The 14147-nt window shown below is 34.5% G+C and overlaps 1 protein-coding gene across 14 annotated transcripts in view; it reads right to left on the bottom strand.

The window, feature by feature from the left end:
- Window positions 1-14147, bottom strand: part of KDM6A (lysine demethylase 6A) — a 200495-nt gene that overhangs the window by 26892 nt on the left and 159456 nt on the right. For all 14 annotated transcript variants that reach the window (XM_058535698.1, XM_058535699.1, XM_058535700.1 and 11 more), the window contains 6 exons: window positions 11710-11839; window positions 9859-9964; window positions 8781-8986; window positions 6346-6410; window positions 6198-6272; window positions 5029-5177 (listed from right to left, as the gene is read on the bottom strand). In XM_058535698.1, the coding sequence (XP_058391681.1) occupies window positions 5029-5177; window positions 6198-6272; window positions 6346-6410; window positions 8781-8986; window positions 9859-9964; window positions 11710-11839 (731 nt within the window). The remainder of the gene's footprint in view (window positions 1-5028; window positions 5178-6197; window positions 6273-6345; window positions 6411-8780; window positions 8987-9858; window positions 9965-11709; window positions 11840-14147) is intronic.

Here is a 14147-nt window from a genome sequence, read left to right as displayed (position 1 = left end):
CTAGCAAAGCACTATGTTAAAGGAACAGATTTCAGGGACCACATCTGATAGAGAATATAGTCATCTGAAAAAAAATACTCAAAAAGTCAGTTTTCAACAAAAAATTATGAGACATGAAAAGAAACAATAAAGTACAGCCTAGTCACAGGGAAAAAAAAAAGGAAATTAACAAGAACTATTCCTGAAGAAGCACAGACACTGGACTTACTAGACAAACACTTTGAATCAACTGTCTTAAATATGCTTAAAAGAGCTAAAGGAAACCATGGACAAGAACCAAAGGAAACAAGGAAAACGATGTCTCAACAAACAGATAATCAATAAAGAGACAGAAATTATAATAAGGCAGGAAATAAAATTTTGAAGCTGAAAAGCATAATAACAAATAAAAAATTCACTAGTGAGATTTCCAACAGCAGATTTGAGCAGGCTAAAGAAAGAATCAGCAAATTTGGAGAAAGGTTGAATGAAACTATCCATTCTAAGGAGAAGAAAGAAAGCAGAACGAAGAAAAATTAACAGAGCCTAAGACACCTGTGGGACACCATCAATTATACTAACATACGTATTGTGGGAGTCCCAGAGGAAGAGAACAAAAGGGCAGTAAGACTATTTGAAGAAATAATGGTCAAAAACTTCCCAAATTTGACAACAGACATGAGTTCCAAGAAGCTCAAGGAACTGCCAAGTAGCATAAACTCAAAGAGATCCACACCAAGACACATTATAATCAAACTACAGAAAGCCAAACAGAATCTTGAAAGCAGGAAAAGAGAAGCAATTTGTCATATGCAAGAGATTGTCAATAAAATAGCTGATTTCATACCAGAAACCATTGAGGCCAGAGGCAATAGGATAACACATTTAAATTGCTGAAAGAAAAAAGCCCATTAACCAAGAATTCTATACCTGGCAAAACTATTTTTCAAAAATAAAGGAGACCGGCCCAGTGGTGTAGTGGTTAAGTTCGCACGCTCCGTTTCAGTGGCCCAGGGTTTGCAGGTTCAGATCCTGGGTGTGGACCTACGCACCGCTCATCAAGCCATGCTGTGGCAGCGTCCCATATGCAAAATAGAGTAAGATGGGTACAGATGTTCACTCAGGGCCAATCTTCCTCAGCAAAAAGAGGAAGATTGGCAATTGATGTTAGCTCATGGCTAATCTCCCTCACCAAAAAAAATAAATAAATAAAAGAGAAACTGAGACATTCCCAGATAAACAAAAGCTAAAGGAGTTTGTCACTAGTCAATCTGCCCTACAAGAAATGCTGGAGAGAGTTTTTCAGGCTGAAATGAAAGAACACTAGATAGTAACTCAAAGGCCCATGAAGAAATAAAGAACTACAGTAAAGGTAACTACATAAGTTGGAAGACTCACACTTCCCAATTTTGAAATTTACCCCAAAGCTACAGTAATCAAACCAGTGAGGGACTGGGATAAAAATAAGAGAGATAAATCAATGGAATAGCATCAAGACTCCAGAAGTAAACCCATACATCTATCTATGGTCAATTGATTTTCAACAAGGGTACCAAGATCATTCAACAGAGGACAGAACAGTCTTTCCAACAAATGGTGCTGGGACAACTGCATAGCCATACGTAAAAGAATTAAGTTGGACCCTTAGCTCACACCATGTACAAAAATTAACTTAAAACAGATCAAAGATCTAAATAAAAGAGCTAGAACTATAAAAATCTAAAAAGAAAACATAGGGATAAATCTTTTTGACCTTGGATTTGGCAATGGATTCTTAGATATGACACCAAAAACACAAGCAACCAAAGAAAAAAACGGATAAATTGAACTTCATCAAAATTAAAAACTTTTGTGCATCAAAGGACACCACAAAGAGAGTAAAATGACAACCTGCAGAACAGGAGGAAACATCTGCAAATCACATATCTGATAAGGGATTAATACCCAGAATGTATATAAAGAACTTCTACTACTCAAAAACAAAGGAGAAACAACTCGAAAAATGAGCAAAGGACTGGAACAGACATTTTTCCAAAGTAGATATACAAACGGCCAGCAAACACATGAAAATCAAAACCACAATGAAAAACCACTTCATCTATTGGGTCAGCCATAATAAGGAAAAAAAAAAAAAAAAAAACGGAAAATAATCAGTGTTAGTGAGGATGTGGAAAAACTGGAACCTTTGTACACTGCTTGCAGCAATGTAAAATGGTGCAACTGCTGTGGAAAGCAGTTTGGCAATTCCCCAAAAAGTTAAACAAAGAACTGCCATACGACCCAGCAATTCTAATCCTAGGTATATAACCAAAAGAACTGGAAACAGGTATTCAAACAAATACTTGTAAATGAATGTTCATAGAAACACTATTCACAACAGCTAAAAAGTGGAAGCAAACCAACTGTCCATAAACTGATGAATGGATAAACAAAATGTTCTATATCCATGTAACGGAATATTATTCAGCCATAAAAAGGAATGACCATTGATACAATGTAGACCATCCTCAAAATCATGCTAAGTGAAAGAGGCCAGACACAAAAGGCAACATATTGTATGATTTCATTTATATGAAACATCCAGAACAGGTAAATCTATAGAGCCAGAAAGCAGACTAGTGGTTGCCAGGAGGGGGCTGAGGGAAGGTGGGGAAAGGGGAGTGACTGCTTAATGAGTATGGGGTTTCCTTCTGGGCTGATGCAAATGTCTTGGAACTACACATAGGTGATGACTACACAGCATAGTGATTACACTAAATGCAACTGAACTGCACACTTTAAAAGGGTTAACTTTGCTATGTGAATTTTACCTCAATAAAGAAAAGGTGTAGCTGTTCTTGCCACACCCTGTGCACACCACATCCTGAGTCATTTACATATTACAGTATAATGTGAAGATGGTGCTCTTAATACTTACATCTGTCTCTTACCACGGGTAGATGGTTGGAATTGTCCATGGCATGAATGGAATGCTAAACAAAATTTAGCTCTCATTAAAATTAGAGATGCTAGGATCCCACCATCTAACTAAAAATCTTTTAGGGTGGAGCCTGAGAGCATCTCTACAGTTTAGAACATACATGACTGATCATGAAGTCCATTAAAACAGGAAACACATATTTATCTATGTAACTCCAGGAACAAAGTGTTTGCCCCATAAAAAAAAGTATTGAAAATAAGTTTTTAAAAATTGAACTGAATAATTAAACTATACAACATTTCTTCTAAGACTGAGTTGTCCAATATGGTAACCACTTGAAATGTGGTTAATATGAACTAACTGTAAAGTACACCCTGGATTTCAAAGACTTAATATGAAAAAGTAAAAAATCCCAATAACTTTTACATGTTGAAATGATAATATTTGGATATACTGGATTAAAATTAATTTCACCTATTGCATTTTACATTAATGTGACTACTATCAAATTTTAAATCATATATATACGACTTGCATTTTATTTCTATTGGACAGCACTATCCTAAGGGAATTCATTAGAGAATTCTTTAAGGTTCCACAGGACACTTCTGAAAAACTAATGCCTTGTATACAAACCAACAAAAAAACCCAAAACAGACCAGACACAAGTGATAAAGAAGTAATCTATCAAGTATGCTTTTCCTCTTGATTTGTAATTTTTAAAAAACTGCATTCTTTTTGATTTGAGGATATTATTTGCATAAAATAATTCAAATTGGATGAGAGAAGTTTTCAATCGAAATGAATCTTAATAGAACCAATCCAATACTACATACATAAGGAAAACAAACTCTATAGAGTTCAAATAACTTGCCCAGTATTTACATTGGTGTCTAAATGACAGAGTGGGGAGCAGATAGGTCTTCTGCTTTATTCCAGAACTATTTCCACTTTATCCAACTATGGATTAAAGTATCACAGAATTGGGCTTCCAATGGCCTGAGGATAAAAACTACAGGAAACGACTGGTTCTAATTCCGGCTGTACATTAGAATCCTCTGGGAAACATTATTATTATTTTTTTTTTAAATATTGATGTCTGGATCCCAATCCTCAGGGGTTAATCAACTATGTATTTTCAAAAAGGCTTACCAGGAGATTCTAATGAGCGGCCAGGACTGAGAACCATTGACCTATGCTACCCAGAAGCAAGCATAGGCCTATTTTGAAACAATTCTTCAGCTATAATTCAATAAGCAGGTGACAAAGAAGGAAGCAATCTGGTTTTCAAACCACGGCTGCTTCAAGTAGCAAACAGAAACACCTGAGAGTGATATGCAGCCCACAGGCATTGGCACAGCTGAACTCGTTATCACCAGTCTGTCCTAACTGTTAAATATTCTGAACATCACCCTGTAAAATTTCATGTCAGTCCAAGGGAGCACAAAGCAGATGGTACATTAGTGTTGGACAGAATTTTAAGTCTAAAACCAATGTAATTCATTTCACAAATGAACAAAAAGACCTAGGGAAGGAATGTGACTTGCCCAAAGTGACAAACCTACTTAGTGGTAAAGTTCAGACTAGACACCAGGATGAGTCTAGTAATGTCTCCACATCAAATGCTTTGTAAACTGCATTGTGACCCAATTAGAGGAATGCAACCCACACTTTCTTTTTTAAATGAAATAGAAGGGAATAAATTAGAAAATGTACTGTTCCATGAAGCTGTTGTGGTATACACACATGTGCACTAGATCATAATATAAAATATATTTCTGATTGTGATTGTAGTTAAAAAAAAAAAATTTAGAAAAAACTGTATCTTGTCACCCTGCAGTAGATGGGATTAACAACAGTCTTTAAGCCACAGGGGCTTATTTTCCCAGGAGTGCTCCTATGACCCCTTTCCCGACTAAATTGCTATTGTTTCAGGGCTATTACATAACACAAAGGGGAAAAAATCTTAATAATCTGAGCACAGTTAAAGAGTCAAGCCTTATAATAGGAATAATCCTTTCAGTTTCATTCATTGTAAATGGAAAGAATCTGGTTCTCTTTTGCATGTTTCACATTTTGATTAATTCTATCTTTCAATTGTAAGAGATGTATTCCTTCATGAAAGTTACCTGGTGTTCTGCTTCCTGGAACTTTCATGTATAGTTGAACTGTGTTCATGCCCAGTATGGTATGACCAACGTGGCTTAGAAGATTTCCTGCTGATACGACACGCACAAAAGCAGGAAGTTTAGTCAGCTCATGTAGCTGCAACTTCCACCTGCAATAAAATAACAGATCAAGAGTGAAACCCTGCTAAAAATATTTGTGGAAGTTAACCATTTCTTCAAAAACCCTGTGTTTCAATGGACAAAGAAAACAGATTAGTGGTTACCAGAGGGGAAGGGGGTTGGGGGTGGGCATAAGGGGTAAAGGGACACATATATATCGTGGTTGACAAATAATAATGTACAACTGAAATTTCACAACTGAAATTTCACAATGTTATAAACTATTATGACCTCAATAAAACAAAAAAAAAATTTTAAAAACCTTGTGTTTCAATCAGAGAAACAATCAAATCTATAAATATTTTACTTTGCATAGGAAACACTGGAATATTTAAATTTTTAAATTTTTCCAAAGAAAACTTCGTAATGAAAAGAAGCATATGGGGCCGGCCTGGTGGCGTAGCAGTTAAGTTTGTGCATTCTGCTTCAGCGGCCCAGGGTTCGCCGGTTCGGATCCTGGGTGCAGACCTGCTCACTGCCCATCAAGCCATGCTGAGGCGGCATCCCACATAGAAGAGCTACAACTCTACAACTATGATACACAACTTCGCACTGGGGCTTTGGGGAGGAAAAAAAAGAGGACGATTGGTAACAGATGTTAGCGCAGGGCCAATCTTCCTCAAAAAAAAAAAAAGACAAGCAGCATAAAAATTATTCACCAAGAAAATGAAAGAAAACTTGACTTCCTATATTTATAATTGTTGTATAATTCTGTTATAGAAATTATTTTATTCTATTAATCATAAAATATATTATTAATCATAAAATATAATTTTATGATTGTGTAATTAGCATATAGTCAAGGTCTTGATGAAAATTTGTACAAGAGTTTTAAGTCAAATAAAATAATTTAATTGCATAACCTAGCACAAATAATTTAGCTAAAACTTGCATATCAACTTAGAAAATCAACGAGGAACGAAACAGAAGAGCAAATTGTAGACAATTCTCAATCTCGCAAAGGGTCTCTCTTTGCTTCACTTCACAGAAATACTACTACAGAGACTTACTTTTTGTCATCAGACAGGTCAATGTTGGTCCCAAACTTTATGGTTTTAAAGGGTCCTTTCCTCCTCCTTCCAGAACTTAAAAAAAGAGACAATATTAGAAACATGCTTCTTAAACAGAAATACTAAGTGGACATTAAAAATGACTTACTTATCTGAAGATGTAGATTCACTATCTGAGTGGTCTTTATGGTGACTTCTTTTCTCATTTTCTTCCTACAGATTAAGCAAAAAGCATTCCAGTTTAGTATTCTACAACCAGCTATCCTTTCCATCATACAACTGAAAAGTTCACATCTAGATTAATGGTATTATCTATGTTTTGAAACTAAGTTTCTATAGGCCTCTCTCACATGAAAATTTCTTCAAAGACCACATTAAATAAAAACCCAAGAAAAGTCAATGCTCACTGGTATGGTATCCAATCTTCTCCACCAACCACAAAGTTTTCCTAAGAGTTCTTCCTTATTAATTTTCTTCTATAAAGGGAAAAACTATAGATTCGCATTCTTGCCCCATTTTCAAGAAGAGAGAAAATTTAAGGAAAGTTGAAAGGCCTAAGAAATATCAATCTTGGGCCGGCCCAGTGGCGAGCAGTTAAGTTCATGCATTCTCCTTCGGCGGCCCAGGGTTCGCAGGTTCGGATCCTGGGCATGTACCCACTCACCGCTCATCAAGCCATGCTGAGGTGACATCCCACATAGACGAACTAGAAGGACCTACAACTAGGATACACAACCATGCACTGGGGCTTTGGGGAGAAAAAAGAAAAAAGAGGAAGATTGGCAACCGATGTTAGCTCAGGGCCAATCTTCCTCAAAAAAAAAAAAATATCAATCTTGACTATAAATTTTCTAAACTAGCAGTGTGCATTTGTATGTAACTATACATGTATAATGGCTGAGGGTAAGATGTTCTCTGTTCTTGATTACAGACAAATGGAAGAAGTTCCATTTGTTCCAGAAATCTTTTTTAAAAAGATTTTTAAAAGTTAAATCTTTTTTTGCACAATGAATTTACACATGAACGATAAAACATTTACAGCATTAGTAAGGAAATTAAGTACTGAATAAACATTGGTGCTTTTCAATGTAAATATTACTAGTATTTACAATTTTTGTGTCACAGACATGGTATCTCTTAACACTGTCCTACAATTTCTGAGTTAGCAATACTTAAGTGACATTTTGGCCTCCCTCCCTCCCTTTATATGTATAGTTTCTAAACATTTGATAATTTTTCACATGTAATGGTCCATGCCTCCAAAGCACAGAACAAGTCATCCTTTCTTTGGTTATGGATCCCTTTCCATTTAAATACTCTGCCTCTTATTATCTTTGCTTTTCAACTCTTCCTCCAAATTTTCCATTGATGATCTCTGAATCTGGCTTATTATCTCTTCTATTCTGGCCATAATACTACTATACAGTTGAAGTATCTCAAAAGTTTGAACTATAGAGATTTATATGGACAATGAATTCACTGCAACTCATAAAAGTTGTAGGACAGTTTTTATTAGATAAATTTCTCTGTAGGATATAGGGAGTGGTAATGAGAAAGGAACACAAATATATAATTCACAGGTACAAATGTTGCTTTGATTGAAAATACAAACTCAGGGCAGAATTTTAAACAGAGGTAAGCAAATCTAATGAACTACAAATTAAAGACTTCCAGGCACATATTAAGTTTCAGCTGCAGGATACATACACAACAACGTAGTACAGACAAATATTTGAGTAATACATTTAGTAAACTCATTTTTGTGGATGTTTTATATTCTCTTTGTGGGAGAATTCACAAAGTTCTCGTTACAGTGCTAAAGGATTTTAGTAACGCTTCATTGCTGAAACGCCTATGAGTCTTTTAATAATAATCCTCTCATTATCTTTCAGAGTTTTGTTTTCTCATTTTCTATATATTTTGAAATAATTTACGCCTCTCCCTCAGTTTTCTCTTTCACACTGAAATTGGTTAAGAACAACACTAATGCTTCATGGAGGAGTTATCTATCAGATAAATACTAACCTGGTAGAGGAGAAAAATGGGCAGGCCAAGACTAGGGACTCTGCAAGCATAAAGCAAACTTGAAACTCAGTGTATCTTACAATATCAGTGGCTCTCAATCAGGGGCAATTTTGCCCTCCAGGAGACATTTGGCATGTCTGGAGACATTTTTGATTGTCACAACTGGGGTGGAGGATAAAGGATGTGCTATAGGCATCTAGTGAGGAGAGGAGAAGCCAGGGATGCCACTAGACATCCTACAATACACAAGACAATCCCTACAATGAAGAATTATCCAACCCAAAATGTCAATAATGCCAAGGTTAAGAAACCCTGCTCTAAACAGAAATACTCCAGAGATGAGGGAGACATCTCACTAGACAGTAATAATATTTACTTTATCAACCCATAGGTTTACTTAGACTTTTCTAAGAGCGAACTGGATAGTACTTATAAAGTATTTTATATAACTATAAAATAATGAGATGCTTACAAAAGTAAATGCCCTTTCAAAATAAAATAATATAAAATAATAAAATATCTCCAAAATAAAAAGATCTTCAGGAAGTAAATACTTACTCTCAATGATTCCTGGAAGGAGGAGGCCTGGTATTGTGCATATTTAGCAATTGTAGTATGAGATCGATTACTTTCACAATGCCAGATTTTCTTCGTTCCAGTGGGATCCCAGTTTTCATCTGCTGGCTGCAACAACTGTGTCCTCACTTCCACCATATGTTCATTGTTAGCTTCCACCAAAGTTTTGGTAGAGAAAAGTCCCAGGTCTTCATAAATAAATAAACATAGTTAATAGATAAAAATCATATTTGGAATAATATTTTAAAAGTGCTTTTTTTAAAAGAAAAAGGAAAACATTTTATGGCACTCTATCCAGTTCCCCTAAAAACCAACCAGCTATCCTTTCCATCATACAACTGAAAAGTTGTGGAAACTGTGGAAAGCAGTTTGGCAATTCCTCAAAAAGTTAAACAAAGAATTGCCATATGACCCAGCAATTCCAATCCTAGGTATATAACCAAAAGAACTGGAAACAGGTATTCAAACAAATACTTGTAGATGAATGTTCATAGAAACACTATTCACAACAGCTAAAAGGTACAAGCGTTTTTAGCTGGGCCTCTGTACGCCCTGAGCTTCATGCCAGCTTTGCACAACCACACACTGAAGCCCTGGACCTAATCATCATGTCATCAACACAGGCAGAATCAAGGGGCCAGGGACTGACCTTTCATTTATTTATTTAATTTCTGAAGGTGCCAAGAACTACTTAGGGGGCTATAGCACATATTGGCAGCATCAAATTTTATGTAAATTTTACATTAAAAATTTCTTCTATTAGTCAACCTAAATAATTACATAACTAAACCAAAATAAAAACTAAATTAAAAAACCACCAGTAAATCACCAGTAACCAGTATCATCATCGTATCTTCACATTATGGATTAAAGAAGTGATACACTGACACATACACACCCACCCACACCCACCCACCCACACACAGAGCCAGGAAAATATTAAAATGAAAATGTGAAAAACTGAAAAAATAAATACAAATAAGTTTCTGACAGTGCTTTAAAAATTAATAGATAGCAAAGGAATTATACAAACTTTTCCTTTTTCTTATTTAAAGCTTACCTAACTTAAGAGCTCCAGCAAGGCCACGTATTACTGTAACAGGGTTGTTTGGATTTGTACAAAATTGATGTAACGGAGGAAAGAAAGCATCACGTTTATTTTCCAACTGTAAAATTAAAACATGTGGTTAGCTCTCTAGAAAATAAACCTTTCATTTAAATATTATGCCAAATTTGTATTCATTATTTATCACAATTTAAATAATGTATCCTATGTGTTGCTATTTCTATTTTATACCATTTTATCACTGTCTTTTGATCCTAGTTGTAATTAGTAACCACATACGTCTCTCTTGTCCTTTATATCTTGAACAAAAATATGTGGGAGAAATAAAATTTAAACTTCAAAATCAAATTCGTTTAATTATTATTCAGCCTTAAAAACGAAGAAAATCCTTGGTGGTTACCAGAGGGGAAGGGAGAGAGGGAGGTGGGCTAAAGGGGTATTAGACACACGTCTATGGTGATGGATTGTAATTAGTCTTTGGGTGGTGAACATGATGTAACCTACACAGAAATCGAAATATAGTGATGTACACCTGAAATTTATATAATGTTATAAACCAATGTTACCACAATAAAAAAAATAAAATAAAATTCAATTTTTAAGACAAAAAAAAAGGAAGAACATCCTATAACACGGATGAACCTTGAGGACACTATGTTAAGTGAAAATAAGCCAGTCACCAAAAGAAAATTTATGTGTATAATTTCATTTATATGAGGCATCCAAAGCAGTCAAATTCATAGAAACAGAAAGTAAAGTGGTTACCAGGGGCTGGGGAGACCAGAGAAAAGAGAGTTGTTTTTTTAATGGGCATAGAATTTCAGATTTGCAAGATGAAAAAGTTCTGGAGAGCTGTCTCACAACAATGAGAATATACTTAACAGTACTGAACTATGAACTTAAAAATGGATCTTAAGATGGTAATGTTATGTTATGTGTTTTTTTAATCACAAAAAGAGAAAAAAAGGAAAAAAGATCCAAGTGTTTCAAAAAATAGTATCAAAATGAAAGCAGGCTAAAGAAGATGACCCCATAAAAGACAAAATCTTAACTCTGCATTTCCCCCTCTCAGACCTTAGTTTAAAAGTTTTATTACCCATCTATCCCAGTGCTTCCATTACATACTAAAGGATCAATAAATAAATATTGGTTGGAGGAAGAATTAATATAACATTTGGCCTCTAGAAGGGAAAAACAGGGCCGAATCTCCAAAAACAGACTATGGTTTAAAACTTTTTCATTTGGGGTAGAAGTGGGAGGATGGAAAGAAATGGGGTAGGAGGACCCAGGAGGCAGGAAAAACATGAGAGTTGCTTTGATTGAACTCTTATCACCTTCCTATATCAGATGTCTAAATGTCCATAAAGTAAAACTAATATCCAGTTTTACATAATCTATTAAACTTTTTAATGACATATCTATTATCACATTTTATGGTCTCAAACACTTTTCATGAAGGTAAATAATCTTTTTTTTTTTTTTTTTTTTTGTAGATGTATAAAACAGAATGAACGTTAAGGTCCATACAACCAGTAGAATGCAGATTTAAAACCCAGTTTACTCAAAAAAAAGTTACACTTCTAGGTAGCTTTTACCTAATACTGCTCAAAAGTGGGGGCAGTAAAAAGTATTTCTCACTACTCTAATGTAATCACAGTTAATAGCTGAGAAAGCATGTTTTAAATGCTATTACCAAATCTTTTCCCCCCAAAACATTCAAGCTGCTGCCAATAATTTTAATGTTTCCTAAAGGGCATCCATATGGATTTAAAGCAAGATCTTATGAAAGACAGGTACGTGCGAACACTGGTTTGATTTATTTCTAGTCAGTCAATTCAGACTCACATAAATACTAGGTGTAGGTGGATTCAACTTGTCCTTTGGCAAAGGAGGGTATGGTGAAGATGGTGGTCTTGGAGGCGGACATTTATCCAATAAAATGCTACTGTTAGATAAGCCATTTTTACCTAGATTCCTTAAAAAAAGAAGAAGAGAGAATAAATCAGCTGTACATTTATTTAGAAAACAGAAAAAAAAATCATGAATTAAGTCCTAATTAAATTACTGGGCAGTTGCATAAATCCATGAGATTTGGATCCATCATGAAAAAACTAAGAACAATCATTAATTTCAGCAAATACTTAGCTTGATTCCTGTATCTCCCATTGAAGAAAAATAATAGAAAAGATACAACACATGAATTATTGATGACATTCCTTATCTTGTTCGTAATTTTCTTCAGCTAAAGAACAAACACGAACTCCAATTTTCTCTCTCTACCGTCTTCCACCACCAGATTCTTCCCATTAAATATTAAAACAATAACCTGACCAAAAAAGGTCTATATAATAGTAAAAATGGAATATGTCTCTCTTCCTATGTCTCATCTCAGCAATTATAACCAGAATATCTTTGTGATCACTCTCAAACCTGAAAAGACCTTTTCCTTCCTCAAATCTGGAATGAAGTTTTCTATGTAACCCCTTGACTAACAAAACTCAGCATGACTCCAATCTATTAAATTTTATAGCAAATTATACTGATTTTTTAAATGAGGTGTATAGTTGCTATCCATTCTCTAACATTCTATATAATTATTACTTAGTAGTATTTGGGGTTTCTTTTCCTTCAATGAAGGCATCATGTTTGTTAAATTATAAATCTTAAAATACGGTAGAATTATTCCCAAACTGTAATTCTTTTAGTTAAGAAAAAAAAGAAAAATATTTCCAATTTCTTCAAGTTTCTACCCAACTCATAAAATCAGCAAGATATAATTTTGAGCTTTCAAATCATTCCAGGTTAACCAACCTACCTCACCCAAATATTCCAAGTTCAAATATAATCAGTGCATTAAAATATCAAGTACTCTTAACATATTAAAATTTCAGCTAAGAATCTGAAAAGTATAATCATGTTGGGGAGCTAAAAACTTAGTAATTTTACTTACTGAAGAAGAAATTAAGCAGTTTCTCATCATTAATTATAGAATAATATAGTCTGAAACAAAATTAGTTTTCCTTATTTTGCTATGTTTTTGCCAAACTGAAAAAACCTTACAAATCAGCCTGTTTTGGTTGGCACTAATGAAAACGAAGGCTTAAAATTCCACTGCTACACACTTTTGAGATCTTACACTAAAAAGCATCAGGGGTGTCACTTTCTTATTTTCTCGACTACAACTCCAAGTAAAAACAAGCGAGTTCATGGCAGGTCTCAAAGGAATGAATTAAGTTTAAAATAACTGACTTTTTCAAAAAAGTATGTGAAATAGTTATTAAAGCGAAACTTTAAGTTCAACTAACAATTAAGGTTAAAGGTTAAATAAAAGACTATTCTACTCTATACCAGTTTTCAACATCTCTCCACAAAGCATGAGTGCCCTGTACATTTAAAGATAAATATGATACATTTAGGCTTTTAAATTCAGGTATAATATTGGTACTAATTTATAAACTCCATGGAAGTAGAAAATACTTGGCTGAGACTAGTACAGAAACAATTCAAGTATTACAATTAAACCAATGCAAGATAAAACATTCACATATAATATCCACATAAATAATTAGTTTTCATGCTGAATTGTGTATCTGCCACTCTTCAACTTTGGAATTTAAACAAAACATAACTCCGAATGCATAAAATTTGTTTTTCAGAGAAGGAGATGGATGTACTTTTAAGAAATTGGAAGATATGGACCAAGTATTAAAATTGTGCCATAAAAGAGCAGCTTGTGCTAATTAAATGCGGCACCTTCTGAAGTTAAGAAATGAGATTGGAAACAGGGTTTGGTAGAGTAGCAGAATTCTGCCTCTATCATATCTATAATTCTATAACAATTAAAAGAAAAAAGGCAAATGGGAAAGTAAAACAATGAAAAATGCAGCTGCCTTTATCTTAGAAAAGAAAAAGGTGAGGCATGACTAAGGGAGCTGATATTGATTCAACCACCAAATGCTGCAATTACAATTTTAGACCATAAAGAAGCAAAGGTATTATAACTGCCTTTTGATGTATAGCACTAACCACTGCAACACTAAGACGAACCAAACGAGATTAAAAATAACCAACACTTTTTAAAAACCAACTACCTATGTGAAAAATAAGAGGGCAGTCAGAATAAACCATACAATCAAGTTGTATCTGGCAGTTTCTTATTGTATTTCAAACACTGACTCTGTGCCTACTGAGGTCAAGTCTGAAACAAATAGGAATTTCTCTGAAGGAAGTGATGTAGGTAGTTGCCTATATAACGGCTACAAGCTTTTTCCATTGAAAATACA

Source organism: Diceros bicornis, chromosome X (assembly GCF_020826845.1).
Source record: "Diceros bicornis minor isolate mBicDic1 chromosome X, mDicBic1.mat.cur, whole genome shotgun sequence".
In the NCBI taxonomy this organism is placed as follows: Eukaryota; Metazoa; Chordata; class Mammalia; order Perissodactyla; family Rhinocerotidae; genus Diceros; species Diceros bicornis.
Note: the sequence above shows the minus strand (reverse complement) of the source record. Positions and strands in the feature narration are given on the sequence as shown.